At 55.7% G+C, this 26,807-nt stretch overlaps 1 protein-coding gene across 4 annotated transcripts in view; it reads left to right on the top strand.

Annotated features, from left to right (window-relative positions):
• Positions 1-24,150, top strand: part of LOC116955644 (type II inositol 1,4,5-trisphosphate 5-phosphatase) — a 55,384-nt gene extending 31,234 nt beyond the window's left edge. For 2 of the 4 annotated variants that reach the window (XM_076053230.1, XM_076053229.1), the window contains exons 12-19: positions 1,553-1,718; positions 2,371-2,606; positions 5,236-5,265; positions 15,069-15,191; positions 16,620-16,704; positions 17,474-17,601; positions 18,756-18,867; positions 20,192-24,150. In XM_076053230.1, coding sequence (XP_075909345.1) covers positions 1,553-1,718; positions 2,371-2,606; positions 5,236-5,265; positions 15,069-15,191; positions 16,620-16,704; positions 17,474-17,601; positions 18,756-18,867; positions 20,192-20,310 — 999 coding nt within the window. In that variant the 3' untranslated portion in view covers positions 20,311-24,150. The remainder of the gene's footprint in view (positions 1-1,552; positions 1,719-2,370; positions 2,607-5,235; positions 5,266-15,068; positions 15,192-16,619; positions 16,705-17,473; positions 17,602-18,755; positions 18,868-20,191) is intronic. The other 2 variants (XM_076053232.1, XM_076053231.1) reach the window with 1 other exon arrangement.
• Positions 24,151-26,807: the final 2,657 nt, after the last annotated feature.

The following is a 26,807-nucleotide window of genomic DNA, read 5'->3' as shown; positions in this document are numbered from 1 at the left end:
ACCATCAGCCCCACCAAAACTAAGCACCTGCCTGGGTATTTTGTACCATCGGACACTCCACCCCCACAACTCCCAATCGGTGATGGGGCAGTTGTGGAGAGTTTCCCATACCTGGGCAGTGTGCTTATGACCGACTCCAGTTTAACAGCAGAGGTCTCACTCTGAATTAGTCGAGCGGCAATATCTTTTCATTGGTTGCGTAACGCTGTGTGGAAGCTACCTGGTCTGTCGCTCCGCACTAAGCTTCAGGTCTTCTCGGCCACGGTCATTCCCTCCCTTCTCTACGCTTGCGAAACGTGGACCCCTTTAATGGAACATCTTCGCCGGTTAGAAACATTTAGGATGGCCTGCCTACGAACTATCCTGGGTTTAACCAGGCTGGATTGTGTGAGGAGCTCACAAATCCTTGAAAGATCTGGGCAAGGTCCCATCGGTGAGCTCCTCCGGCAGGCAAGGCTTCGTTGGCTGGATCATGTAGCCCGCATGCCCAGCCACCGCATGCCGAAACAGCTTTTGTTCAGCCGGATCGAGGGGGCTAAACGGGCGCGGCACGGGCTAGAGAAGAGATGGAGGATGTGGAGCTGAGTGGACTTGCCGATGACTGGTACCAGCGGTGGCAAAATCGGCCTCTGTGGAGGAGGCTCGTGAAGGACGCTACTGGGCAGTTGGAGGCAGTCGCCCTCCAACAACAACGGAGGGCGGAGGAGCGACGCTCAGAACAACGAGCGGAGCGCCGGGTGGCTAAAGCACAGCAGGATGGCACAGTAGGGGGCACAGGTGGTGCATCAGCCAGTCATCTCAGTCAGTCGACCCATGGCACCTGGGTCTGCCCCGTGACCTCCTGCCAGCGGGCGTTCGACACTTCACGTGGCCGCAGGGTGCACATAGCCTGGCACAAGCGTCGTGGTGACGTCACCGCCACTTAGTGGCGAATGGCGGTTGTTGTTGTTGTTGTTGTGTGTGTGTGTGTACGTGTGTGTGTGTGTACGTGTGTGTGTGTGTACGTGTGTGTGTGTGTGCGTGTACACGTGTGTGTGTGTGCGTGTACACGTGTGTGTGCGTGTACACGTGTGTGTGTGTGCGTGTACACGTGTGTGTGTGTGCGTGTACACGTGTGTGTGTGTGTACACGTGTGTGCGTGTACACGCGTGACGACTATCTGAACCGGTCCTGGGACTCCCCTAGGTCAACTCGGCCTCAAATGAGTACCTGGTGCGGTGTGTGGTAAACATCGCCACTGGGGAGACAAAGGCGGCTGGGCGTGGTACTGGCCGCCGTGTGCCATGCCGGCCTTCAAAGGTGCTCGCTAACAGCACTTGCCCCAACAGTCTGTTAAGGCTACACAGGGGATCTTTTTGTAAACGGCAGCTTTAGTTTTATACAATGTGTGTGTGCCGTGTATGTGTGTGGGGGTTGTTGTACCATGTGTGATATTGTGTGTGCGTGTGTGCCGGGGTGTAACGTGTGTTTGCCGTGGGTAATGTGTGTGTGTGTGTAATGTGTGTGTGTGTGTAATGTGTGTGTGTGCGTGTATGCCGCCTGTGTGCCCCAGTTTGTGTTCCCGGAGGTGAAGTTCCTGCAGCTGCAGGTGCAGTCTCTGTTCATCACCAACGACGGGCAGGGCCCGTGCCAGTTTGAGTTCATCTGCAAACTCGACGAGACCTCTTACTGCAAGGAGTGGCTCAGCGCCTCGCCCAACAAGGCCATCATCAAGCCTGGTGAGTTCCCCGTTACGTCTAGTGGTACCCAGTGAGTACCTAGTGACGTCTAGTGGTGTCCAGTGAGTACCTAGTGACGTCTAGTGGTACCCAGTGAGTTCCCCGTTACGTCTAGTGGTACCCAGTGAGTACCTAGTGACGTCTAGTGGTGTCCAGTGAGTACCTAGTGACGTCTAGTGGTACCCAGTGAGTACCTAGTGACCTCTAGTGGTACCCAGTGAGTACCTAGTGACGTCTAGTGGTGTCCAGTGAGTACCTAGTGACGTCTAGTGGTGTCCAGTGAGTACCTAGTGACGTCTAGTGGTACCCAGTGAGTACCTAGTCACGTCTAGTGGTACCCAGTGAGTACCTAGTGACGTCTAGTGGTACCCAGTGAGTACCCAGTGACGTCTAGTGGTGTCCAGTTGATTTCCCCGTGAGATGTCGCGGTCCCCCAGTGAGTTTCCGGTGAGTTCTCGCGGTGCCGGCTAAGATCCCCGGTGAGATCTTGTGGTGTCCGGTGAGCACCCCTGGTGAGTTTCCCCGCGGTCGCCCGTCGCCCCCGGTCGTCGCGCGTCCGCTTGTCCGCGTCGACGCGGCTCCTCGCGCATCGCTCGGGGGGCCACGACGGTCCCCAACGTCTCCTCTGCACCGCCCCGCTCCACCCTCGCAGGGGCCACCGTGGAGGTGGAGCTGGAGGTCTACGTGAACAAGTCGACCGCCCCTCGGCTCAACTCGGGCGACGACCGCGTCGAGGACATCCTGGTGCTGCACCTGGCGGGCGGCAAGGACTACTTTGTGACCGTGAGCGGCTCCTACCTGCCCAGCTGCTTTGGCTCCTCGCTGCAGGCGCTGTGCCGAATGCGCGAGCCGGTGCGGGAGGTGCGGCCCGGCGTGCTGCTCGCGCTGGTGAGGCCACGCAGCAGCAACGGCAACGCCGCCGCCACCACCACCGACACCAAATATACTACACCGCCACCAGCAGTTTTAGCAGTTTCAGCAGCAGCAGCAGTTTAAGCAGCAGTCGTAGTTTTAGCAGCAGCACCGTACACTTGTAGTGTAATTAGCAGAGCAGCCACCATCCCATAGAGACCCACAGGCTAATAACAGAGACCCCCACAGACTCACACAGAGACCCACAGACTCACACAGAGACCCACAGGCTCACACAGAGACCTGCAGGCTCACACAGAGACCCACAGACTCACACAGAAGCCCACAGAGACCCACAGACTCACACAGAGACCCACAGGCTCACACAGAGACCCACAGTCTCACACAGAGACCCACAGACTCACACAGAGACCCACAGGCTCACACAGAGACCCACAGACTCACACAGAGATTCACAAACTCACACAGTGACCCACAGACTCACACAGAGACACACAGAAACCCACAGGCTCACACAGAGATTCACAGGCTCACACAGAGACACACAGACCCACAGGCTCACACAGAGATACACAGAGACCCACAGGCTCACACAGAGATACACAGAGACCCACAGGCTCACACAGAGACCCACAGAGACCCACAGAGACCCACAGAGACACGCAGAGACACACAGAGACACACAGAGACACACAGAGACCCACAGGCTCACACAGAGACCCACAGGCTCACACAGAGATTCACAAACTCACACAGAATCCCAGAAGGTCTCACAAAGGTTCACAAACTCACACAGAGACCCACAGGCTCGCACAGAGACCTGACTTGACTCGGAAGCGGCTGTGGAAGGCGATTCCTCGTCAGCCATCCCGTGGCACTGAGGCTGTGAGTCAGCCGACTCCCATGTGCGGCTGTGAGCTGCATGCGGTGTCTGCCGTTGCACGCGCATTGCATGCGTTGAATACTAACGTAACGTTGAATACTAACGTAACGTTGAATACTAACGTAATGTTGAATACTAACGTAATGGCTCAGAGCATGCGACTCTCCCACAACACCTGTGCGTGCAACAGTGTGAAGGACACACAAGCTACGTCACACTAAAACTGACCTTCACACACACTGACCGACACACACACACACTAACCATCACACACACACTGACCATCACACACACACACTGACCGACACACACACTGACCATCACACACACACACTGACCATCACACACACACACTGAACATCACACACACACACACTGACCATCACACACACACACTGACCATCACACACACACACTGACCATCACACACACACACTGACCATCACACACACACACTGACCAACACACACACACACACTGACCATCACACACACACACACTGACCATCACACACACACACTGACCATCACACACACACACTGACCATCACACACACACACTGACCATCACACACACACACTGACCGACACACATACTGACCATTACACACACACACACTGACCATCACACACACACACACTGACCATCACACACACACACTGACCATCACACACACACACTGACCGACACACACACTGACCATCACACACACACACTGACCATCACACACACTGACCGACAAACACACTGACCATCACACACACTGACCATCACACACACACACTGACCGACATACACACTGACCATCACACACACACACACTGACCATCACACACACACTGACCATCACACACACACACTGACCATCACACACACACACACTGACCATCACACACACACTGACCATCACACACACACACTGAACATCACACACACACACACTGACCATCACACACACACACACTGAACATCACACACACACACACTGACCATCACACACACACACACACTGACCATCACACACACTGACCATCACACACACACACTGAACATCACACACACACACACTGACCATCACACACACACTGACCATCACACACACACACACTGACCATCACACACACACACACTGACCATCACACACACACACTGAACATCACACACACTGACCATCACACACACTGACCATCACACACACACACTGACCATCACACACACACACACTGACCATCACACACACACTGAACATCACACACACACACACTGACCATCACACACACACACACTGACCATCACACACACACACTGAACATCACACACACTGACCATCACACACACTGACCATCACACACACACACACACACTGACCATCACACACACACACACTGACCATCACACACACACTGAACATCACACACACACACACTGACCATCACACACACACACTGACCATCACACACACTGACCATCACACACACACTGACCATCACACACACACACACACACTGACCATCACACACACACACACTGACCATCACACACACACACTGACCATCACGCACACACACACTGACCATCACACACACTGACCATCACACACACACACACTGACCATCACACACACACACACACTGACCATCACACACCCTGACCATCACACACACTGACCATCACGCACACACACTGACCATCACACACACACTGAACATCACACACACACACACTGCCTGTCCTAACGCACTCCGGTCTGTCTGTCTGCAGGGTGATGAAGGGTTTCCCCAAACAGAGCAGGTACCTAACCACACCCACTAACCAGACCCACTAACCACACCCGCTTACCACACCCACTAACCACACCCACTAACCAGACCCACTAACCACACCCACTAACCACACCCACTAACCAGACCCACTAACCACACCCACTAACCACACCCACTAACCACACCCACTAACCACACCCACTAACCACACCCACTAACCACACCCACTAACCAGACCCACTAACCACACCCGCTTACCACACCCGCTAACCAGACCCACTAACCACACCCCCTAAACACACCCACTAACCACACCCACTAACCACACCCACTAACCACACCCACTAACCACACCCGCTTACCACACCCGCTAACCAGACCCACTAACCACACCCCCTAAACACACCCACTAACCACACCCACTAACCACACCCACTAACCACACCCACTAACCACACCCACTAACCACACCCACTAACCACACCCACTAACCACACCCACTAACCACACCCACTAACCACACCCGCTTACCACACCCGCTAACCAGACCCACTAACCACACCCCCTAAACACACCCACTAACCACACCCACTAACCACACCCACTAACCACACCCACTAACCACACCCGCTTACCACACCCGCTAACCAGACCCACTAACCACACCCCCTAAACACACCCACTAACCACACCCACTAACCACACCTACAAAACACACCCACTAACCACACCCACTAACCACACCCACTAACCACACCCGCTAACCACACCCACTAACCACACCCGCTAACCAGACCCACTAACCACACCCACTAACCACACCTGCAAAACACACCCACTAACCACACCCGCTTACCACACCCACTAACCACACCTGCAAAACACATCCACTAACCACACCCGCTAACCAGACCCACTAACCACACCCGCTTACCACACCCACTAACCACACCCACTAACCACACCCGCTAACCAGACCCACTAACCACACCCGCTTACCACACCCACTAACCACACCCACTAACCACACCCGCTAACCAGACCCACTAACCACACCCGCTTACCACACCCACTAACCACACCCGCTAACCACACCCACTAACCACACCCATTAACCACACCCGCTAACCACACCCGCTAACCACACCCGCTAACCACACCCGCTAACCACACCCGCTAACCACACCCCCTAAACACAGCCACTAACCACACCCGCTAACCACACCCCCTAAACACACCCACTAACCACACCCACTAACTACACCCACTAACCACACCCACTAACCACACCCACTAACTACACCCACTAACCACACCCAATAACCACACCCGCTAACCACACCCGCTAACCACCCTAACCACACCGCTTACCAGACTACTATCCAGACTAACCACATCCCTATCTATGCTGATAACCACACCCCTATCCATGCTGATAACCACACTAAACGCCTCTAAATGCACCACTAACCACACCGGTAATCACCTCGCTAACCACCGCTAAAAACACCAACCACACCGCGAGCTGAATAACTAACCACACCAACCGCACCGACGATGTGGTGACGTCCCCTCCGCACGCGAACCACACCTTTCCACTGCGGCGATTGCCAGTGACTGTCTGGCTGGTGTGGTTAGGGTCAGTGTCTGGCTGGTGTGGTGAGAGTTAGGGTCAGTGTCTGGTTGGTGTGGTTATGGTTAGGGTCAGTGTCTGGTTGGTGTGGTTATGGTTAGGGTCAGTGTCTGGCTGGTGTGGTTATGGTGAGGGTCAGTGTCTGGCTGGTGTGGTTATGGTTAGGGTCAGTGTCTGCCTGGTGTGGTGAGGGTGAGGGTCAGTGTCTGCCTGGTGTGGTTATGGTTAGGGTCAGTGTCTGGCTGGTGTGGTGAGGGTTAGGGTCAGTGTCTGGCTGGTGTGGTTATGGTTAGGGTCAGTGTCTGGCTGGTGTGGTGAGGGTTAGGGTCAGTGTCTGGCTGGTGTGGTTATGGTTAGGGTCAGTGTCTGGCTGGTGTGGTTATGGTTAGGGTCAGTGTCTGGCTGGTGTGGTTATGGTTAGGGTCAGTGTCTGGCTGGTGTGGTGAGGGTTAGGGTCAGTGTCTGGCTGGTGTGGTTATGGTTAGGGTCAGTGTCTGGCTGGTGTGGTTATGGTTAGGGTCAGTGTCTGGCTGGTGTGGTTATGGTTAGGGTCAGTGTCTGGATGGTGTGGTGAGGGTGAGGATCAGTGTCTGCCTGGTGTGGTTATGGTTAGGGTCAGTGTCTGGTTAGTGTGGTTATGGTTAGGGTCAGTGTCTGCCTGGTGTGGTTATGGTTAGGGTCAGTGTCTGGCTGGTGTGGTTATGGTTAGGGTCAGTGTCTGCCTGGTGTGGTTATGGTTAGGGTCAGTGTCTGCCTGGTGTGGTTATGGTTAGGGTCAGTGTCTGGCTGGTGTGGTTATGGTTAGGGTCAGTGTCTGGCTGGTGTGGTGAGGGTTAGGGTCAGTGTCTGGCTGGTGTGGTTATGGTTAGGGTCAGTGTCTGGCTGGTGTGGTTATGGTTAGGGTCAGTGTCTGGCTGGTGTGGTTATGGTTAGGGTCAGTGTCTGGCTGGTGTGGTTATGGTTAGGGTCAGTGTCTGGCTGGTGTGGTGAGGGTTAGGGTCAGTGTCTGGCTGGTGTGGTTATGGTTAGGGTCAGTGTCTGGCTGGTGTGGTTATGGTTAGGGTCAGTGTCTGGCTGGTGTGGTTATGGTTAGGGTCAGTGTCTGGATGGTGTGGTGAGGGTCAGTGTCTGGTTAGTGTGGTTATGGTTAGGGTCAGTGTCTGCCTGGTGTGGTTATGGTTAGGGTCAGTGTCTGCCTGGTGTGGTTATGGTTAGGGTCAGTGTCTGGCTGGTGTGGTTAGGGTGAGGGTCAGTGTCTGCCTGGTGTGGTTATGGTTAGGGTCAGTGTCTGGTTAGTGTGGTTATGGTTAGGGTCAGTGTCTGCCTGGTGTGGTTATGGTTAGGGTCAGTGTCTGCCTGGTGTGGTTATGGTTAGGGTCAGTGTCTGCCTGGTGTGGTTATGGTTAGGGTCAGTGTCTGCCTGGTGTGGTTATGGTTAGGGTCAGTGTCTGGTTGGTGTGGTTAGGGTTAGGGTCAGTGTCTGGCTGGTGTGGTTAGGGTGAGGATCAGTGTCTGGCTGGTGTGGTTAGGGCCAGTGTCTGGTTGGTGTGGTTATGGTGAGGGTCAGTGTCTGGCTGGTGTGGTGAGGGTGAGGATCAGTGTCTGGCTGGTGTGGTTATGGTTAGGGTCAGTGTCTGCCTGGTGTGGTTATGGTTAGGGTCAGTGTCTGTCTGGTGTGGTTATGGTTAGGGTCAGTGTCTGGCTGGGGTGGTTATGGTTAGGGTCAGTGTCTGGCTGGTGTGGTTATGGTTAGGGTCAGTGTCTGGCTGGCTGGTGTCATGAACTCGCACATGCATGGGTTAAGTCACCTTCTCGTGCTTTTGTGGAATTTCCATCATGCATGCGTGCGCTCACGGCTCCCCGCTGCCTTAAGTCCTTTCGGGGGGCTGCCCCCCACCCCTTCGTCCATGATTATTTGCACGTTGGGGGGGGATGGTCAAATGATTGCTTACTGCCACCTGCGTTATTAAACGTGTGCCGTGCGGCGGAGGTGAGCGGCGGGGCCGGTGATGTCCGATGGAGGGCAGGGAGTTGATGAATTCCCATCACCTTCGGTCCCATTTGATGTTGAGATTGGATGCGTTCCGTCCCGACACCACTAATGCATTGCGTGGTTGTTGTTGTTGTTGTTGTAATTTCTGTTTTTGCGTCCTCGCCTCATGGAAGATGAAATGAATTAAATCCGTTACTCAATGTCACACGTGGCCTTGCGCACACACTGAGAGCCGTACACCCGCACGCACCTGCCTACACCGCCTTGCACTTGAACCACCACAGCCTCATGCATAGCCAAAGACAAAGATCCCCCATATAGCCTGTTACAGACTGTAGGGGCAAGTGCTGTTAGCGAGCAGCACCTGTGAAGGCCGGCGCTGTGGCAGACGAGGGCGTGGGTGGCCAGCACCACGCCCGGCCGCCTTTGTCTCCCCAGTGGCGATGTTTACTACACACCGCACCGGGTACTCGTTTGAGGCTGAGTCTACGAAGGGGAGGCCCAGGACCGGTTTAGATAATCGTCACCGGTGTTGTCCGTGAGCGGGAATAGAACTCAGGTCGCCCGGTTCCGTAGCGCAGCGCGCTAACCGCTGCGCCACCGCTCCCCGCTAACGCACAGCCTCGCACAACAAAGACACACACACACACACAGGCAGCTAAACAGCCAAACAGACGCAGGCATACAAATTAGGGCGGCATAGCACACACGGCTGCCTCTGTCCCCACAGCGCCGCCGGTGTTTATACACCACACCAGGTACTCAATTAAGACCGAGTCGGCCTCCTGTTTGAGCGGGGGGCGGGGGGGGGTTGGAGCCAGTGGTGGAAGTTCCACGTTCCTCTGGCGGGGGGAAAAAAATCTCGACGTTAGACGACCACCGTCGATTCCCCCCCCTCCCTTCCCCCCCCCCCCCCCACAAGAGCGGCGCTATGTTCATAGATCTCCCCGATGGGAGGGGCGTTGGCGTGGGACGACTCGCCCCAAGCAAACATTTGCATCTCGCAACCTTCTGATTGTGAGCCCCGCTGTACTGTGGAGCAGCCACCCGAGCGGATAAATAACCCGCAAGACCCACTGGGACATCTCTTGCCAATGATGGAACTGTGCTTTTCTATCCCATTCCATTTCATTTCAATTCAATTGAGCGCCCCATCCCCAGCAGCCCTTATCTGATTTAGGAGCCTCCCCCGCAGTGTGCTGGGCGGGGGGAGGGGTGCCTGTTGGGGGTCCCAGGGGAGGCACGGTGGGGGGCCACAGACTCCCCGCCCCCCGTCCCCACACACGCAGTTTTCGGATCGGGGGGCATGCCAAGTCATTAATTAGCTTAGCAGCTCGCTAATGCGCTGGCCCTCTCGCCGGTTCACTGGCTCTGTCGCGAGTTCACTGGCTCCTTCATGAATAGAAATTGTAATGCGCGCAAATTGAACTTAAAATGAAATTCAGAGGCGCAGGAAAATTTAATGGAGAGAGACAGATTCTGACAGAGGAGCACGCAGTGAAGTCAAGCTGCAACAGGGTCTCTGTGTGAGACTGTGGGTCTGTGTGATTCTATGGGTCTGTGTGTGAGTCTATGGGTCTGTGTGTGAGTCTATGGGTCTCGGTGTGAGTCTATGGTTCTCTGTGTGAGTCTATCAGTCTGTGTGAGTCTATGGGTCTGTGTGAGTCTATGGGTCTCTGTGCGAGTCTATGGGTCTCTGTGCGAGTCTATGGCTCTCTGTGTGAGTCTATGGGTCCCTGTGTGACGATTCTATGGGTCTCTGTGTGAGTCTATGGGTCTCTGTGTGAGTCTATGGGTCTCTGTGTGAGTCTATGGGTCTATGTGTGAGTCTATGGGTCAATGTGTGAGTCTATGGGTCTGTGTGTGAGTCTATGGGTCTATTTGTGAGTGTATGGGTCTCTGTGTGAGACCTTGGGTCTATGTGTGAGTCTATGGGTCTATGTGTGAGTCTATGGGTCTGTGTGTGAGTCTATGGGTCTCTTTGTGAGGCTATGGGTCTCTGTGTGAGTCTATTGGTGTCTATGTGAGTCTATGGGTCTCTGTGTGAGTCTATTGGTGTCTATGTGAGTCTATGGGTCTCTGAGTCTATGGGTCTCTGTGTGAGTCTGTGGGTCTCTGTGTGAGTCTGTGGTTCTCTGTGTGAGTCTATGGGTCTCTGTGTGAGTCTGTGGGTCTCTGTGTGAGACTGTGGGTCTCTGTGTGAGACGGTGGTTCTCTGTGTGAGTCTATGGGTCTCTGTGTGAGTCTATGGGTCTCTGTGTGAGTCTGTGGGTCTCTGTGTGAGTCTGTGGGTGTCTGTGTGAGTCTGTGGTCCTCTGTGTGAGTCTATGGGTCTCTGTGTGAGTCTGTGTCTCTGTTGGAGTCTATGGGTCTCTGTGTGAGTCTGTGGTTCTCTGTGTGAGTCTATGGGTCTCTGTGTGAGTCTGTGTCTCTGTGTGAGACTGTGGGTCTCTGAGTGAGTCTATGGGTCTCTGTGTGAGTCTGTGGGTGTCTGTGTGAGTCTGTGGTTCTCTGTGTGAGTCTATGGGTCTCTGTGTGAGTCGATGGGTCTCTGTGTGATTCTATGGGTCTCTGTGTGAGTCTATGGGTCTCTGTGTGAGTCTATGGGTCTCTGTGTGGGCCTGTGATTGGCTCATCACTCACACCACTTGTTTGCCAAGCCGCTTGTTGACTTGCCGCTTCACTGGCTAGCTCCCAGGCTCCGTGGCTCACTCGCTAGTTGGGGCCAGCGGTTGAGCCGCGTGTTGTGCCCCGGTGACTCATGTCGATCTGCTCCGTGCTCTGTGACGGCTCAATTAGGGACCCACCATCGCCCACCGCCACTGCGTCTATAAATACCCGCGCGGTTTACCTCATTCTCTATTCAATTCTCTGGCTGCAATTTAGACGTGAGGTGAGGGTGTTTCGTGTGTGTGTTGCGTGTGTGTTTGTGTTCCGGGTGTGTGTGCGTGTGTTCCGTGTGTGTGTGTGTGTTCCGTGTGTGTGTGTGTGTGCGTGTGTTGCGTGTGTGTGTTCCGTGTGTGCGTGTGTTCCGTGTGTGTGCGTGTTCCGTGTGTGTGTGTGTTCTGTGTGTGTGTGTTCCGTGTGTGCGTGTGTTCCGTGTGTGTGCGTGTTCTGTGTGTGTGTGTGTTCTGTGTGTGTGTGTTCCGTGTGTGTGTGTGTTGCGTGTGTTCCGTGTGTATGTGTGTTCCGTGTGTGTTCCGTGTGTTGCGTGTGTGTGTGTGCGTGTGTTCTGTGTGTGTGTGTGTTCCGTGTGTGCGTGTGTTCCGTGTGTGTGCGTGTGTTGCGTGTGTGCGTGTGTTCCGTGTGTGTGTGTTCCGTGTGTGTGTGTGTTGCGTGTGTTCCGTGTGTGTGTGTGTTCCGTGTGTGTGTTCCGTGTGTTGCGTGTGTGTGTGTGTTCCGTGCGTGCGTGTGTTCCGTGTGTGTGTTCCGTGTGTGTGTGTGTACCGTGTGTGTTCCGTGTGTGTGTGTGCTCCGTGTGTGTGTGTTCCGTGTGTGTGTGTGTTCCGTGTGTGTGTGTTCCGTGTGTGTGTTCCGTGTGTGTGTGTGTGTTCCGTGTGTGTGTGTGTTCCGTGTGTGTGTGTGTTCCGTGTGTGTGTTCCGTGTGTGTGTGTGTTCTGTGCGTGTGTGTGTGTTCTGTGCGTGTGTGTGTGTGTTCTGTGCGTGTGTGTGTGTGTTCTGTGCGTGTGTGTGTGTTCTGTGCGTGTGTTCCGTGTGTGTGTGTTCCGTGTGTGTGTGTTCCGTGTGTGTGTGTGTTCCGTGTGTGTGTGTGTGTTCTGTGCGTGTGTGTGTGTTCTGTGCGTGTGTGTGTGTTCTGTGCGTGTGTTCCGTGTGTGTGTGTTCCGTGTGTGTGTGTGTTCCGTGTGTGTGTGTGTTCCGTGTGTGTGTGTGTTCCGTGTGTGTGTGTGTTCCGTGTGTGTGTGTGTTCCGTGTGTGTGTGTTCCGTGTGTGTGTGTTCCGTGTGTGTGTGTGTTCCGTGTGTGTGTGTGTGTTCCGTGTGTGCGTGTGTGTTCCGTGTGTGTGTGTGTTCCGTGTGTGTGTTTCGTGTGTGTTTGTTCTGTGTGTGCGTGTGTTCTGTGTGTGTGTGTGTTCCGTGTGTGTGTGTTCCGTGTGTGTGTGTCTGTTCTGTTTGTGCGTGTGTTCCGTGTGTGTGTGTGTTCCGTGTGTGCGTGTGTGTGTGTTCCGTGTGTGTGTTCCGTGTGTGTGTTTCGTGTGTGTGTGTGTTCTGTGTGTGTGTGTTCCGTGTGTGTGTGTTTCGTGTGTGTGTTCTGTGTGTGCGTGTGTTCTGTGTGTGTGTGCGTGTGTTCCGTGTGTGCGTGTGTGTGTGTGTTCTGTGTGTGTGTTCCGTGTGTGTGTGTGTTTCATGTGTGTTTCGTGTGTGTGTTCCGTGTGTGTGTGCGTGTGTTCTGTGTGTGTGTGCGTGTGTTCCGTGTGTCTGTGTGTTTGCACAGCGGTTATCGCGCTGCGCTACGAACCCGGCAAACAGTTCGATTCCCGCTCACGGCCAACACCAGTGGCGATTATCTGAACCGGTCCTGGGCCTCTCCTAGGTCGACCCAGCCTCAAATGAGTACCTGGTGCGGTGTGTAAACATCGTCACTGGGGAGACAAAGGTGGCCGGGCGTGGTGCTGGCCACCCACCCCCTCTTGTGCCGTGCCGGCCTGTGTATTTGGAGTTTGCGTGTCTCTCTCTCCCCGTGGTCGCCGGGATTTTTCCCCGGGTCGTCGAGTTTGTCTCTCCACATTTCCATAAACAAGTTTCAGAGTTTTTGGCTGCCATGAATGTCCACGTGACGAGCCACTTCGTTCAGCTATCATCTGTGGCCTGGTTGCTTCTGAAAAAGTGCTACAGAGCTCTGTGGGCTTTACCTGATGAAATAAAAAATAGTTTAGTTTTTAGTTTCCTACAGGGTTGGCGTTTTTCCATCGCTCTCAAGTCAAGTTTGACTCCAACCAGTGGTGCTAAGTTTCCTTAAAATAATTTACTCTCCATACTCAAACGCCCATTAACTGATCAATTATAATTTCCTCATTGTCATTGTGTTTAGTATGAAAAGACAATGCAATTTAGACAATTAGGGTGCAATTCAGCTGAGCATGAAATGTTTTATAGGGGTACGTCCATGTCAATACGAGCTGGATAACATCACCTGGCCCAGCAACCTGTCCCTGGCTTTATAGAGGATGTTTTGTGTTATTTTGTACGTGTGTGAAACAGGGTGCTTGTGTATATACATTGTGAGTATTGTTATTGAGCGTGTACAGTTTGGCACAAAAGGTCTCCGAATCAGTCGAGTGGCATCTTTACTGCATCAGCTGCGTAAAGCGGAAATGTGGCCGGGTCTTCCCGGCCACATTTATGCCCTGCCTTCTCTACGCTTGTGAAATGTGGACCCCTCTAGTGGTACATCTCCGCCGGTTTGAAACATTTAGGACGGTCTGCCCACGATCCATCCTGGGTTTAATCTGGGCTGTGTTGGGTGAGGCGCTTCGAGATCCTTTAGAATATCTGGACAGTCCCCATAATCAGTGAGCTATGGCAGACGAGGCTGCGTTGATGGGTGATGCGGTGTGTGATGGGTCACGTGGTGTGTGATGGGTCACGTGGTGTGACGTGGCGTGTGATGGGTCACGTGGTGTTTGATGGGTGACGTGGTGTTTGATGGGTCACGTGGTGTGACACGGCGTGTGATGGGTCACGTGGTGTGACGCGGCGTGTGATGGGTCACGTGGTGTGACGCGGTGTGTGATGGGTGACGTGGCGCGGTGTGTGATGGGTCACGTGGTGTGACGTGGCGTGTGATGGGTCACGTGGTGTGACGCGGCATGTGATGGGTGACGTGGTGTGACGCGGTGTGATGCGGCGGGTGATGCGGCGTGTGATGGGTCACGTGGTGTGACGCGGTGTGTGATGGGTCACGTGGTGTGACGCGGCATGTGATGGGTGACGTGGTGTGACGCGGCATGTGATGGGTGACGTGGTGTGACGCGGTGTGTGATGGGTCACGTGGTGTGACGTGGCGTGTGATGGGTCACGTGGTGTGACGCGGCATGTGATGGGTGACGTGGTGTGATGCGGTGTGTGATGGGTCACGTGGTGTGACGCGGCATGTGATGGGTGACGTGGTGTGACGCGGCATGTGATGGGTGACGTGGTGTGACGCGGTGTGTGATGGGTGACGTGGTGTGACGCGGTGTTCCGCAGGCGCAGCTTCCCCCGTGCGTGGATGAGCGAGTGGCTCAGTGTGCGTTCTTTGAGAAGCCGCTTCACGTCCCCAAGGAGCTCTGGATGATGGTCGACCACCTCTACCAGCACGGCTGCCAGCAGGTGGTCCACCTTGTGGTGGTGGTGGTGGTGGTGGGGATGGTGGTGGGGATGGTGGTGATGGTGGGGATGGGGGTGATGGTGGTGATGATGGTGGTGGTGGTGGGGATGGGGGTGGTGGTGATGGTGGGGATGGTGGGGATGGTGGGGATGGTGGTGATGGTGGTGATGGTGGGGATGGGGGTGATGGTGGTGATGATGGTGGTGGTGGTGGGGATGGTGGTGGTGGTGATGGTGGGGATGGTGGGGATGGTGGGGATGGTGGTGATGGTGGTGATGGTGGGGATGGTGGGGATGGTGGTGGTGGTGATGATGGGGGTGGTGGTGATGGTGGTGATGGTGGTGGTGGTGATGATGGGGGTGGTGGTGATGGTGGGGATCGTGGGGATGGTGGTGATGGTGGTGATGGTGGGGATGGTGGGGATGGTGGTGATGGTGGGGATGGTGGTGATGATGGTGGTGGTGGGGATGGTGGGGATGGTGGTGATGGTGGTGATGATGGGGGTGGTGGTGGTGATGATGGGGATGGTGGTGATGATGGGGATGATGATGGTGGTGGTGATGATGGGGATGGTGATGATGATGGTGGTGGTGATGGTGGGGATGGTGGTGATGATAGTGGTGATGATAGTGGTGATGATAGTGGTGGTGGTGGGGATGGTGGTGATGATGGGGATGGTGGTGATCGTGGGGATGGTGGTGATGATGGTGATGGTGTGGTGATGATGGGGATGGTGGTGGTGGTGATGATGGGGATCGTGGTGATCGTGGTGATGATGGTGGGGATGGTGGTGATGGGGATGGTGGTGGTGGTGATGATGGTGGGGATGGTGGTGATGATGGGGATGGTGGTGGTGGTGATGATGGTTATGATGGTGGTGATGATGGGGATGGTGGTGGTGGTGATGGGGATGGTGGTGGTGGTGATGTGTCTTTAACATTGTGGTTGTAGTGGTGTATGTAACATGGTGGTGGTGGTTGTGTCTGTAACATTGTGGTTGTGATGGTGGTGGTTGTGGTGTATGTAACATGGTGGTGGTTGTGGTGGTGGTGGTTGTGTCTGTAACATTGTGGTTGTGATGGTGGTGGTTGTGGTGTATGTAACATGGTGGTGGTTGTGGTGGTGGTGGTTGTGTCTGTAACATTGTGGTTGTGATGGTAGTGGTAGTGGTGTATGTAACATGGTGGTGGTTGTGGTGGTGGTGGTTGTGTCTGTAACATTGTGGTTGTGATGGTAGTGGTAGTGGTGTATGTAACATGGTGGTGGTTGTGGTGGTGGTGGGGGTTGTGTCTGTAACATTGTGGTTGTGATGGTAGTGGTAGTGGTGTATGTAACATGGTGATGGTTGTGGTGGTGGTTGTGTCTGTAACATTGTGGTTGTGATGGTAGTGGTGTATGTAACTTGGTGGTGGTTGTGGTGGTGGTGGCAGGAGGACTTATTTCAGCAGCCAGGGCTGCATGCCGAGATGGAGGAGATCCGAGACGCCCTGGACACAGGGTTCCCGGAGAAACTTCGTATCCTCTCCACACAGCTACACCCACACAGCTACACCCACACAGCTACACCCGCACAGCTACACCCGCACTGATATACCCGCACAGCTACACCCGCACAGTTACACCCGCACAGTTACACCCACACAGCTACACCCGCACTGATACACCCGCACTGATACACCCGCACAGCTACACGCGCATAGCTACACCCGCACAGCTACACCCGCACAGCTACACCCGCACAGATACACCCGCACAGATACACCCGCACTGACACACTAAGACAAAGCCAAAGACAAAGATCCCCCGTGTAGCCTTAACAGACTGTAGGGGCAAGTGCTGTTAGCGAGTAGCACCTATGAAGGCCAGCACTGTGGCACACGAGGGGGGTGGGTGGCCAGCACCACGCCCGGCCGCCTTTGTCTCACCAGTGGCGATGTTTACACACCGCACCGGGTACTCATTTGAGGCTGAGTCGACCTAGGGGAGGCTCGGGACCAGTTCAGATAATCGTCACTGGGTGTTGGCCGTGAGCGGGAATCGAACCCTGGTCGCCAGGTTCATAGCGCAGCGCGCTAACCGCTACACTATCGCTCCTCACACTGACACACACACTGACACACACACTGACACACACACACACACACTGACACACACACACACTGACACACACACACACACTGACACACACTCTTACACGCGGCTACGCAGGCACCGTAGAACAACGCTGGCCCCGGAGCCCCCCCCAAGCCCCCCCCCCCAACCTTGACCGCTCCGTCGCTCTCAGCCGGCAGCAACCACTCGGTGGCCGAGGCGCTGCTCATCTTCCTGGAGGCGCTGCCCGAGCCGGTGGTGTGCTACGAGCTCTACTCGCGCTGCCTGGACGCGTCCGCCAGCTACGCGCAGAGCAAGCAGGTTCGCCGGGCACGTGGGGGGGGGTCGGGGTCGGGGTCGGGGGCGAAACGTCCGTGACGGGGCCCCGCGGGCCGGGCCCAGGGGCGCCTCCAAGGCGACTCGGGCACCGCCGCCCGCGTCCTCCGTTGCGTTCGCGATTCCAGACCGAGTCACTTGCGGCGGCGCTTTTCGAACGTGGAGGATTTTTGATCGGTGGGGCTCGCACGCGATGGCCGACCGCTCGCTTCGAATGGCGTCCCGGCGGGCGTGTCGCGACCGCCGCGAGGCCGCGTGGTCCCTTACGCAGGGTTAACCAGGGCGGCCTGCCGCAGTCACACCACGAACGGGCTTCATGCAAGCCGTTGGGTCGCGGAGTCTGTGGGTCGGGAACCCGGTGCCGTCGCCGTGACCGGGCGGCCGATGAACTCCGGATGGGAAACCCGGGCTCTTTACAGAGTCTCTGACCTCAAGGCACCCTAAGGGGGGGGGGGAGGGAGGGAGGGGGGGGGGCCCTCTCCAATTGCCGTGTATACGAAGCGTCCACGCGAGTGTGCCTCTGCAGACACTGCGAGATGCTTCGCGCGGGCCTACCGCAGGCTTTACTTCCCCGCCAGCGTCAATGGCTGCCGCTGTGCCGTGCCCAACGGAGTTTACACATCCGCGGATTTGGCTCTGGCTCACCTGAACCTCCTGGCTCCTAAACCTAAGTCGCCCATGGCTCACACACTCTGACTCACCTTGACTCACCTTGACTCACCTTGACTCACTCTGACTCACCTTGACTCACTCTGACTCACCTTGACTCACCTTGACTCACCTTGACTCACTCTGACTCACCTTGACTCACCTTGACCCACTCTGACTCACCTTTACTCACTCTGACTCACTCTGACCCACCTTGACCCACCTTGACTCACTCTGACTCACTCTGACTCACCTTGACTCACCTTGACTCACCTTGACTCACTCTAACTCACCTTGACTCACTCTGACTCACCTTGACTCACCTTGACCCACCTTGACTCACTCTGACTCACTCTGACTCACCTTGACCCACCTTGACTCACTCTGACTCACTCTGACTCACCTTGACTCACCTTGACTCACCTTGACTCACTCTAACTCACCTTGACTCACTCTGACTCACCTTGACTCACCTTGACTCACCCTGCCAGGAGCTCTCGCGCCTGCCCGGGTGCCATGACAGTGCGTTCCACTACCTGGCCGCGTTCCTTCGCGAGCTGCTCAAGCACTCGGCCGCCAACCACACGGACGCTCGCATGCTGGGTGAGGGGTCACTCACCACACGCTGCTCACCACACGCTGCTCACCACACGCTGCTAAACCACACCACACACTACTCACCACACGCTGCTAAACCACACCACACACTACTCACCACACCACACGCTCACCACACCACACACTACTCACCACACCACACACTACTCACCACACACTACTCACCACACCACACGCTCACCACACCCTACTCACCACACCACACGCTCACCACACGCTACTCACCACACCACACGCTGCTCACCACACGCTACTCACCACACGCTGCTCACCACACACTACTCACCACACGCTACTCACCACACGCTACTCACCACACGCTACTCACCACACGCTCACCACACACCACTCACCACACGCTCACCACACGCTCACCACACACTACTCACCACACGCTACTCACCACACGCTACTCACCACACGCTACTCACCACACGCTCACCACACACCACTCACCACACGCTCACCACACGCTCACCACACACTACTCACCACACGCTACTCACCACACGCTCACCACACACCACTCACCACACGCTCACCACACGCTCACCACACACTACTCACCACACGCTACTCACCACACGCTCACTACACACCACTCACCACACGCTCACCACACGCTCACCACACACTACTCACCACACGCTGCTCACCACACGCTAATCACCACACAATACTCACCACACGCTACTCACCACACGCTACTCACCACACGCTACTCACCACACGCTACTCACCACACACTCACCACACACCACTCACCACACGCTCACCACACGCTCACCACACGCTCACCACACACTACTCACCACACGCTACTCACCACACGCTACTCACCACACGCTCACCACACGCTACTCACCACACGCTGCTCACCACACGCTTCTCACCACACCCTACTCACCACACCACACACTATTCACCACACGCTGCTCACCACACACTACTCACCACACAATACTCACCACACACTACTCACCACACGCTCACCACACGCTCACCACACACTACTCACCACACGCTCACCACACACTACTCACCACACGCTCACCACACACTACTCACCACACGCTCCACACACACTACTCACCACACACTACTCACCACACACTACTCACCACACTACTCACAACCCACCACTCGCTCAGACGCCCGGAGTGCCGGCGACGTCATGACGTCATGACGTCATGACGTCATGACGCCCCTCGTGGAGGACGGACCGCTTCCCGCCCCTCTCACCCTCGCGGTCCCCCCTGTGCCCCCCACGGCGATTCCCCATTGCCCCCCCCGCCCCCGCCCCGCCCAGCCTCGGTGTTCGGTTCGGTGCTGCTCCGCCCCCCGCCCAACCGGCGCCGCCTTCCGGACGACCGCAGGAAGCACATCGCCTTCATGCAGCACTTCCTCTCGCACGACGAGAGCAGCTGATTGGCCGCCGACGCGGGTCACGTGACTCCGGCGGCCATGTTGCTGCCCCCCCCCCCCCCCCGCGTGCACCGGTGTCCGACCTTGCGGGGGCGGGGTTGGTGGTTGGACTTGCGAGGTCAGGTTTCAGGAAGAGGTTAAATTATAACGAGATTGGGTTTGTGAATGCTGGCGGTGGACGGGGGAGGTGGGGGCTGGTAAGGGAGTGGGGGGAGCAGTGGTCGTCGGAGTCGTGGCGAATGTGTGTCCTCGAAACAAGGTGCGTGGGTCTCGTGTCAACGACGGTGACAATCGTGACAATAATCTCTGCATCTACATGGCCATTACGCCGGTGCTTCGGCAACTCCAAGCGCCTTCCATCGCTGCTCCTCTGTCGCTTTCAAGGGGTACCCACCAGCATCAGCTGCTCCCCGCGGGAGACAAATGTGGCATCGGACACATGGCGTGAAAAATTGGGCGTTGGTCTGCCGGTGGAGGTGGGGGGGGGGTGGGTGCGCATGATTGCTGCTGTATGCTCAATCTAGAGGTGATTTCTTTTTTTTAATTTAGCGAATTGCAGGTCTCTCACTTTGGCCACGTTTTACACAGCTGCACAATCGCGCAGAGCGACGCCGGATTGGTGGGTGGAGCTGCGTTGGGACGCTCTCCCGCGCCAGGCGGTCCCAGTTTTAGTCCCGGTCCCGAGTCATTTAGCTGCATCGAGGCATCGGTGCTCATCACCCGTTTGCAGCCCTGCAGAGGCATTGGTGGAAAGTTCACATCGCTGTGGCAGCGGGCCGGCGAGCCTTTCCACAGGACAGCCGCTGTTGATCTTTCACTAAAAATCGGTTCTCATTTCTATCGATCCCCCGAGAGATAGGCGCGATCAAGTCGACCTCCCCCCACCTCAACCTGGGTTTGAACTTACAACCTTCCACTTGCGAGCCGCTCCCTCTACCGCTAAGCCGTGATAAGTACAGTGACCAGTGCAGCAGTGGATCAGTATGTTAGCTAGAGTAGCAGTGGATTAGCACGGTAGCAGTGGGTTAGCACGGTAGCTGTGTAGTAGTGGATCAGCACGGTAGCTGGTGTAGCAGTGGGTTAGCACGGTAGCTGGTGTAGCAGTGGGTTAGCACGGTAGCTGGTGTAGCACGGTAGCTGGTGTAGCAGTGGATTAGCACGGTAGCTGGTGTAACAGTGGATTAGCACGGTAGCTGGTGTAACAGTGGATTAGCACGGTAGCTGGTGTAACAGTGGATTAGCACGGTAGCTGGTGTAACAGTGGATCAGCACGGTAACAGTGGATTAGCACGGTAGCTGGTGTAGCAGTGGGTTAGCACGGTAGCTGGTGTAGCAGTGGATTAACACGGTGGCTGGTGTAGCAGTGGGTTAGCACGGTAGCTGGTGTAGCAGTGGGTTAGCATGGTAGCTGGTGTAGCACGGTAGCTGGTGTAGCAGTGAGTTAGCACGGTAGCTGGTGTAGCAGTGGATCAGCACGGTAGCTGGTGTAGCAGTGGATCAGCACGGTAGCTGGTGTAGCAGTGGGTTAGCACGGTGGCTGGTGTAGCAGTTGATGGAGCAGAGACGTGGGCTAATTTAACCTTCATGGAGGTAGCAGGGTTTTGGTAAATAACGCACACACACCAGGGCAGCGCCACCCTTGAGTTCACCCGGTATGTTGAGGACACACACTCGTACCAGCCACTGTTATGATGTGTGGGTTAGGGCCGGGGAGGGGAGTGAGACGAGAGAGAGAGGGGGGAGGTTGAAGAGAGATCGTGTGGAGGAGGGGAGTTGGGGAAGTGCAGGTCCATGGAGTGTCTCGCGGACCGTGAGTCGGGTGATTGGGGGTGTCTGAGTGACGTGGTCTCGGTGGGACGTGGTGACCGCCAATCACCTGCGCTCATTACACCGTTCACTGCTCAAATGTGGCCTCACTGCGGAGTTGATGGGGTCTCAATGGGTCGTGTGAGGAGGGCTGCAGGAGTGACAGTTCAGTGGGCGGTTGTGTCTCCACGTGTCTCCACGTGTCTCCACGTGTCTCCACGTGTCTCCTGTGTCTCCACGTGTCTCCTGTGTCTCCACGTGTCTCCACGTGTCTCCTGTGTCTCCACGTGTCTCCACGTGTCTCCTGTGTCTCCCCCCATGTCCACTTATCTCCCCGTGTCTCCGCGCGTCTTCCGGCGTCTTCCCATGTCTCCAAATGTCTCCCGCATGTCTCTCCTTCTCCCCACAGCTATCCACGTCTCCACGTGTCCCCACGTCTCCACGTGTCTACTGTGTCTCCACGTGTCTCCCAGCGTCTCTCCGCGTTGTCCTGCGTCTCACCGTGTCTCGGTGCATATCACCACCTTCCCTGCACCACACCTCATCTCCCAGCACCACACCTCATCTCTCTGCACCTCATCTCCCTGCACCTGATCTCCCACGTGTGTCCTCACTCCCCCCCCCGTCTCCCCGCGCGTCTCTCTGCGTTTCTCTGTTTATCCGCCCGTGTCTCCGCGAGTCTCGCCACTTCTCCCCGTGCCTCCGCGTGTTTTTAACATGAATGTGTTTTTTTTATCCAGCTTCATAACCTAATGGGGTTGGGGTGGGGGTGGGGCTAGGGTTATGGTTGGGGTCACGGTGATTCCCACGCCGCCGCCGCCGCCGTGGTCTCACGCGTTTGGTTATTTTCCAGGGCGACCCTGGAGGAGAATGATTCGTAATAATGGAGCCGGCGCCGCCGGTGCCAATGGTTCAGCAGCGCAGCCCTGCGGGGCGCTCTCAGAGCAAGATGGGGCGCGTTTGAGACGACGCGGCCCATTGGATGGACGACATATCCAAGGGGGTGATTGGAAAGCGCGTTGTGACCCCCTGTGAGCTGGGGCGAGGATTATAACCCCTCCCCTCGGCTGCAGCTCTTCCACACACGTAGACTAAGATCCCTACCGCCTCGGCTACAGCTCCCGTCCCGTCATCCCGGCTACAGCGTCACGCGGATAAACTAGACCCACCTCCCGTCCTACCCCGTGACCCACATGGAGAAACAAAGCCTCCTCTCCCCGTCGTTCCGTAACTCGTTGTCTCTAGCCCGCTGTCCTATTTCGCCGGCCGCAGCTCCTCGTCGTCACCAAAGAGAGAGAGAGAGGGAGGGAGGCGGGGGGGGGGGGCTGGTGGAGCTCCGGCCGTGCACCGGGAGCAGCCACGAGTGGCGCTGAACGCGTTACCGCCGCGGCTTGGAGCGACAATTGCCGGATCGCGTCCGAACGACCAGACAGTAACGGCCAGTCGCGGCTCGTCAATCTGGGTGGTGCCGCGTTCAGCGCGCACCGCGCGAACCCGCCGCATGAAAGTCGAGTCGGGTCTGCCCTGAACAATCGGTTGCCTGCAATCGGTTGCCTGCGACCGATTGTTCAGCTGGTTGTAACTGATTGTGGAGACAGGTTGGGGGTCCCACCACACCCGAGCGGCCGGGTCGCTGAGCGAACCACCGTGTTCGAGTGGGTTTTGTGTCCCCAGGCGATAACTCGAGAGACCGAGGATAGAGGCTCATTTGCAATGGGGGAGGGGGAGGGGGGGGGGGGTGGGTGTCTGGATTGCTCAAAAGTCGAGTCCACATCTCTGTTGTGAGCAACCTGTTTGCGAAGACGACCACGTGGAAGGGATGGAGTTGCATGCGACTAGTTTGTGTGTGTGGACTGCGCTGTAACCACCCCCTCCCTCCTTCGCCCCCGTGCACACTGCAATAATAACAATGAGAGCGGTGTTGTTTTAATGTTCATGGCCTAGCCCGAAATTAGGTCCCAATCTATATTATATTATATGTGTGTACGTGTGTGTGTCACTCTATTATAAAGGTCTCGTACGTGTCTATACATCCAACCTGCCGATGCTCCACGTGTGTGTGTGTGTGTCTCCGCGTTCAGTGTGTGATTGTGGTGCGAACTATTGTGGTTCATGGTGTAACGTCGTGAGCGTAGTGCGAGTGTGAGCGTAGTGCGAGCGTGAGTGTAGTGCGAGTGAGCGAAGTGAGCGTAGTGTGTGTGAGCATAGTGTGAGTGTGAGCATAGTGTGAGTGTGAGCAAAGTGCGTGACTATAATGCATGTGAGTATAGTGTGTGTGAGTGTGAGGCGTACGTGCGAGGGTGGACGTGGTGAGGTTGATGTGTGTGTGAGTCAGGGTTTATGTTGAGGCTGAGTCAAATGGTACAGGAGGACGTGGAGCTGAGTGGACTTGCCGATGACTGGTACCAGCGGTGTCAAGATCGGCCTCTGTGGAGGAGGCTCGTGAAGGACGCTACTGGGCAGTTGGAGGCAGTCGCCCTCCAACAACAACGGAGGGCAGAGGAGCGACGCTCACAACAACGAGCGGAGTGCCGGGTGGCTAAAGCACAGCAGGTTGGCACAGTAGGGGGCACAGGTGGTGCACCAGCAGTCATCTCAGTCATCTCAGTCAGTCGACCCGTGGCACCTGGGTCTGCTCCGTGACCTGCCAGCGGGCGTCCGACACTTCACGTGGCCTCAACGTGCACATGGCCTGGCACAAGCACCGTGGTGACGTCACCGCCACTTAGTGGCGAATGGCGGTTGTTGTTGAGGCTGAGGTAAGGCTGACGTGAGTGAGTAGAAGGTGTGTCAGCCTGCTTGTGTATGTAGTTAGATTAGTGAGGGGCTGGTAACCCCTCCACCTTCCCACAACTGTTTTTCTAAACCAAGTTCCATGGTGGAACCCCAAGTTGCAGAGCCGGACTGTACCACTCTACTCATTGGTTTATTCGGTAAAGCCACGTATGTAGAAATAAAATAAAATTTAAATAAATCACACTTAAAATATGAAATAAATCGCGACGTTTCGAACGCAACACAAGCGCTCATCAGGTGGAAATGGGGTAAAACGCATCGCTTCCGGCCACGCCCCCTACTCGATCTCTCCCGAAGGAACGGGGCCAGCGTCACGTGTCCCTCAAGCCCCCTTTACCCCGTGTCGTTCGCGTGCCCTCTCTCTCGCCCTTCAACGGGACCATGCCCTCTAGCGCCCGCTTCCCTGCCATATTTTCGCCAGTGCCAGATAGGTATGTGACCTAAGCAGTTACCTGCTCGTGAACCTAGGTGCCATAGAAACTCTATTTACATCTCTACACACACATCATGGATGTATGCCAGGTCCAAGCAAGAACATCTGCTGGACCACATAGTGATGGCAGAGCAAATGCAGGCCCATGTCCTTCGCACCAGGGCCTACCATGGAGCTGATCTGCCCACTGACCATCGGCGTGTCATGTGTAAGTTGTGCCTACCGCTACTTCACTGGTTGTAAGCGTTCATCTAGAGCCCCGCTTGAACACAATAGCCTGGTGTCGCTGACGAAGGTTACAAGTGAGGTGGTTCATCATCACTTTGCAGCTGGGGGTGGCTGCATTGGTTACATGTTGCAGCCTTCAACAAAGACCCTCGCTGATGGAGGAGGCGCTCCAGCTAGATGAAAGAGAGCAGCAGGCCCCCTCCCACCGTCCACAACATCCCACGTCCAAGATTGAGGAGGCCTATACTGCAGCCTGCGCTGGGAGGTAACTTGCAGTGCCACGCCCATCACCATCCAACCCCCAAGAACTGGCTCGCTGGTTTTGTTGAGCATCGCTGTGAGGTCTTGGAGGAGGGGAAACCCCCTCAGTTCAAATATCACGGGGCATTGTGGGAGTTGACCTCGCCGGTGCCACCATGCCTCAAATACTGGAGGAAGTCGCCACTCCGCGAGCGGTTTGCGAATGTGCCAATGGGTTTTTGGAAGTGTGAAGGGTGATGCAGAGGCCCCGGTAAAACAATCGTCGAGCTGACATGACCTCAAGCGAACTGCTGAGGGAGAGTGGCATTTTTTGTTCAGACTGCCTTGGTGACCGTAACCATGTGGACCACAGGATGGGCTCCGCAGGATTGTAAGCATGCTCTGGTGGTCCCCATTATTTGTGTTTATCCTTCACGTACACACCATTTACTTCCTTCACTTCATTGACATTTACTCTTGTCCGTCTGCTACAGCAGAGGTGCATGGAATTTCAACAAGACCCTAACATTTCGGATTTATTGGCCTGATCGAGTCCTACAATACCATAACTAGGCCAGGGCTGTGGGTTCGTCTTTGTGATTTTCTAGTCCCTGACTCTCTGCTTATAATCATTAAGGACCTTCATGATGGTGGGCAGGCCTGGGCAAAGCTGCGTGGCCGGGAGTCAGACCCATTTTCTGTTTACCTTGGGGTGCCACAGGGATCTTCTCTGGCCCCTACACTATTGAACATATTCATTGACCACGAAGCTCAAGAAGCTTGCCACGGATGTACCAGTGGAATTTCCATCTGGTACGATTACAATGAAAGGCTGATTGATGCCCGGGTGCAGTCAAGTGATGGTTCCCTATTAGCAAACCATATGTATGCAGATGATCTGTTAATTGCTGCCCACTGAGTAGGATTTGTTGACTGCTGCTGAACCTGGCACGTGCTGATAAGAGGTGGGGCCTTACCATCAGCCCCAGACAAAAAC

Source organism: Petromyzon marinus, chromosome 60, assembly GCF_048934315.1.
Source record: "Petromyzon marinus isolate PM22_M1 ecotype Great Lakes invasive population chromosome 60, UKy_Petmar_22M1.pri1.0, whole genome shotgun sequence".
NCBI classification, from domain to species: domain Eukaryota; kingdom Metazoa; phylum Chordata; class Hyperoartia; order Petromyzontiformes; family Petromyzontidae; genus Petromyzon; species Petromyzon marinus.
Note: the sequence above shows the minus strand (reverse complement) of the source record. Positions and strands in the feature narration are given on the sequence as shown.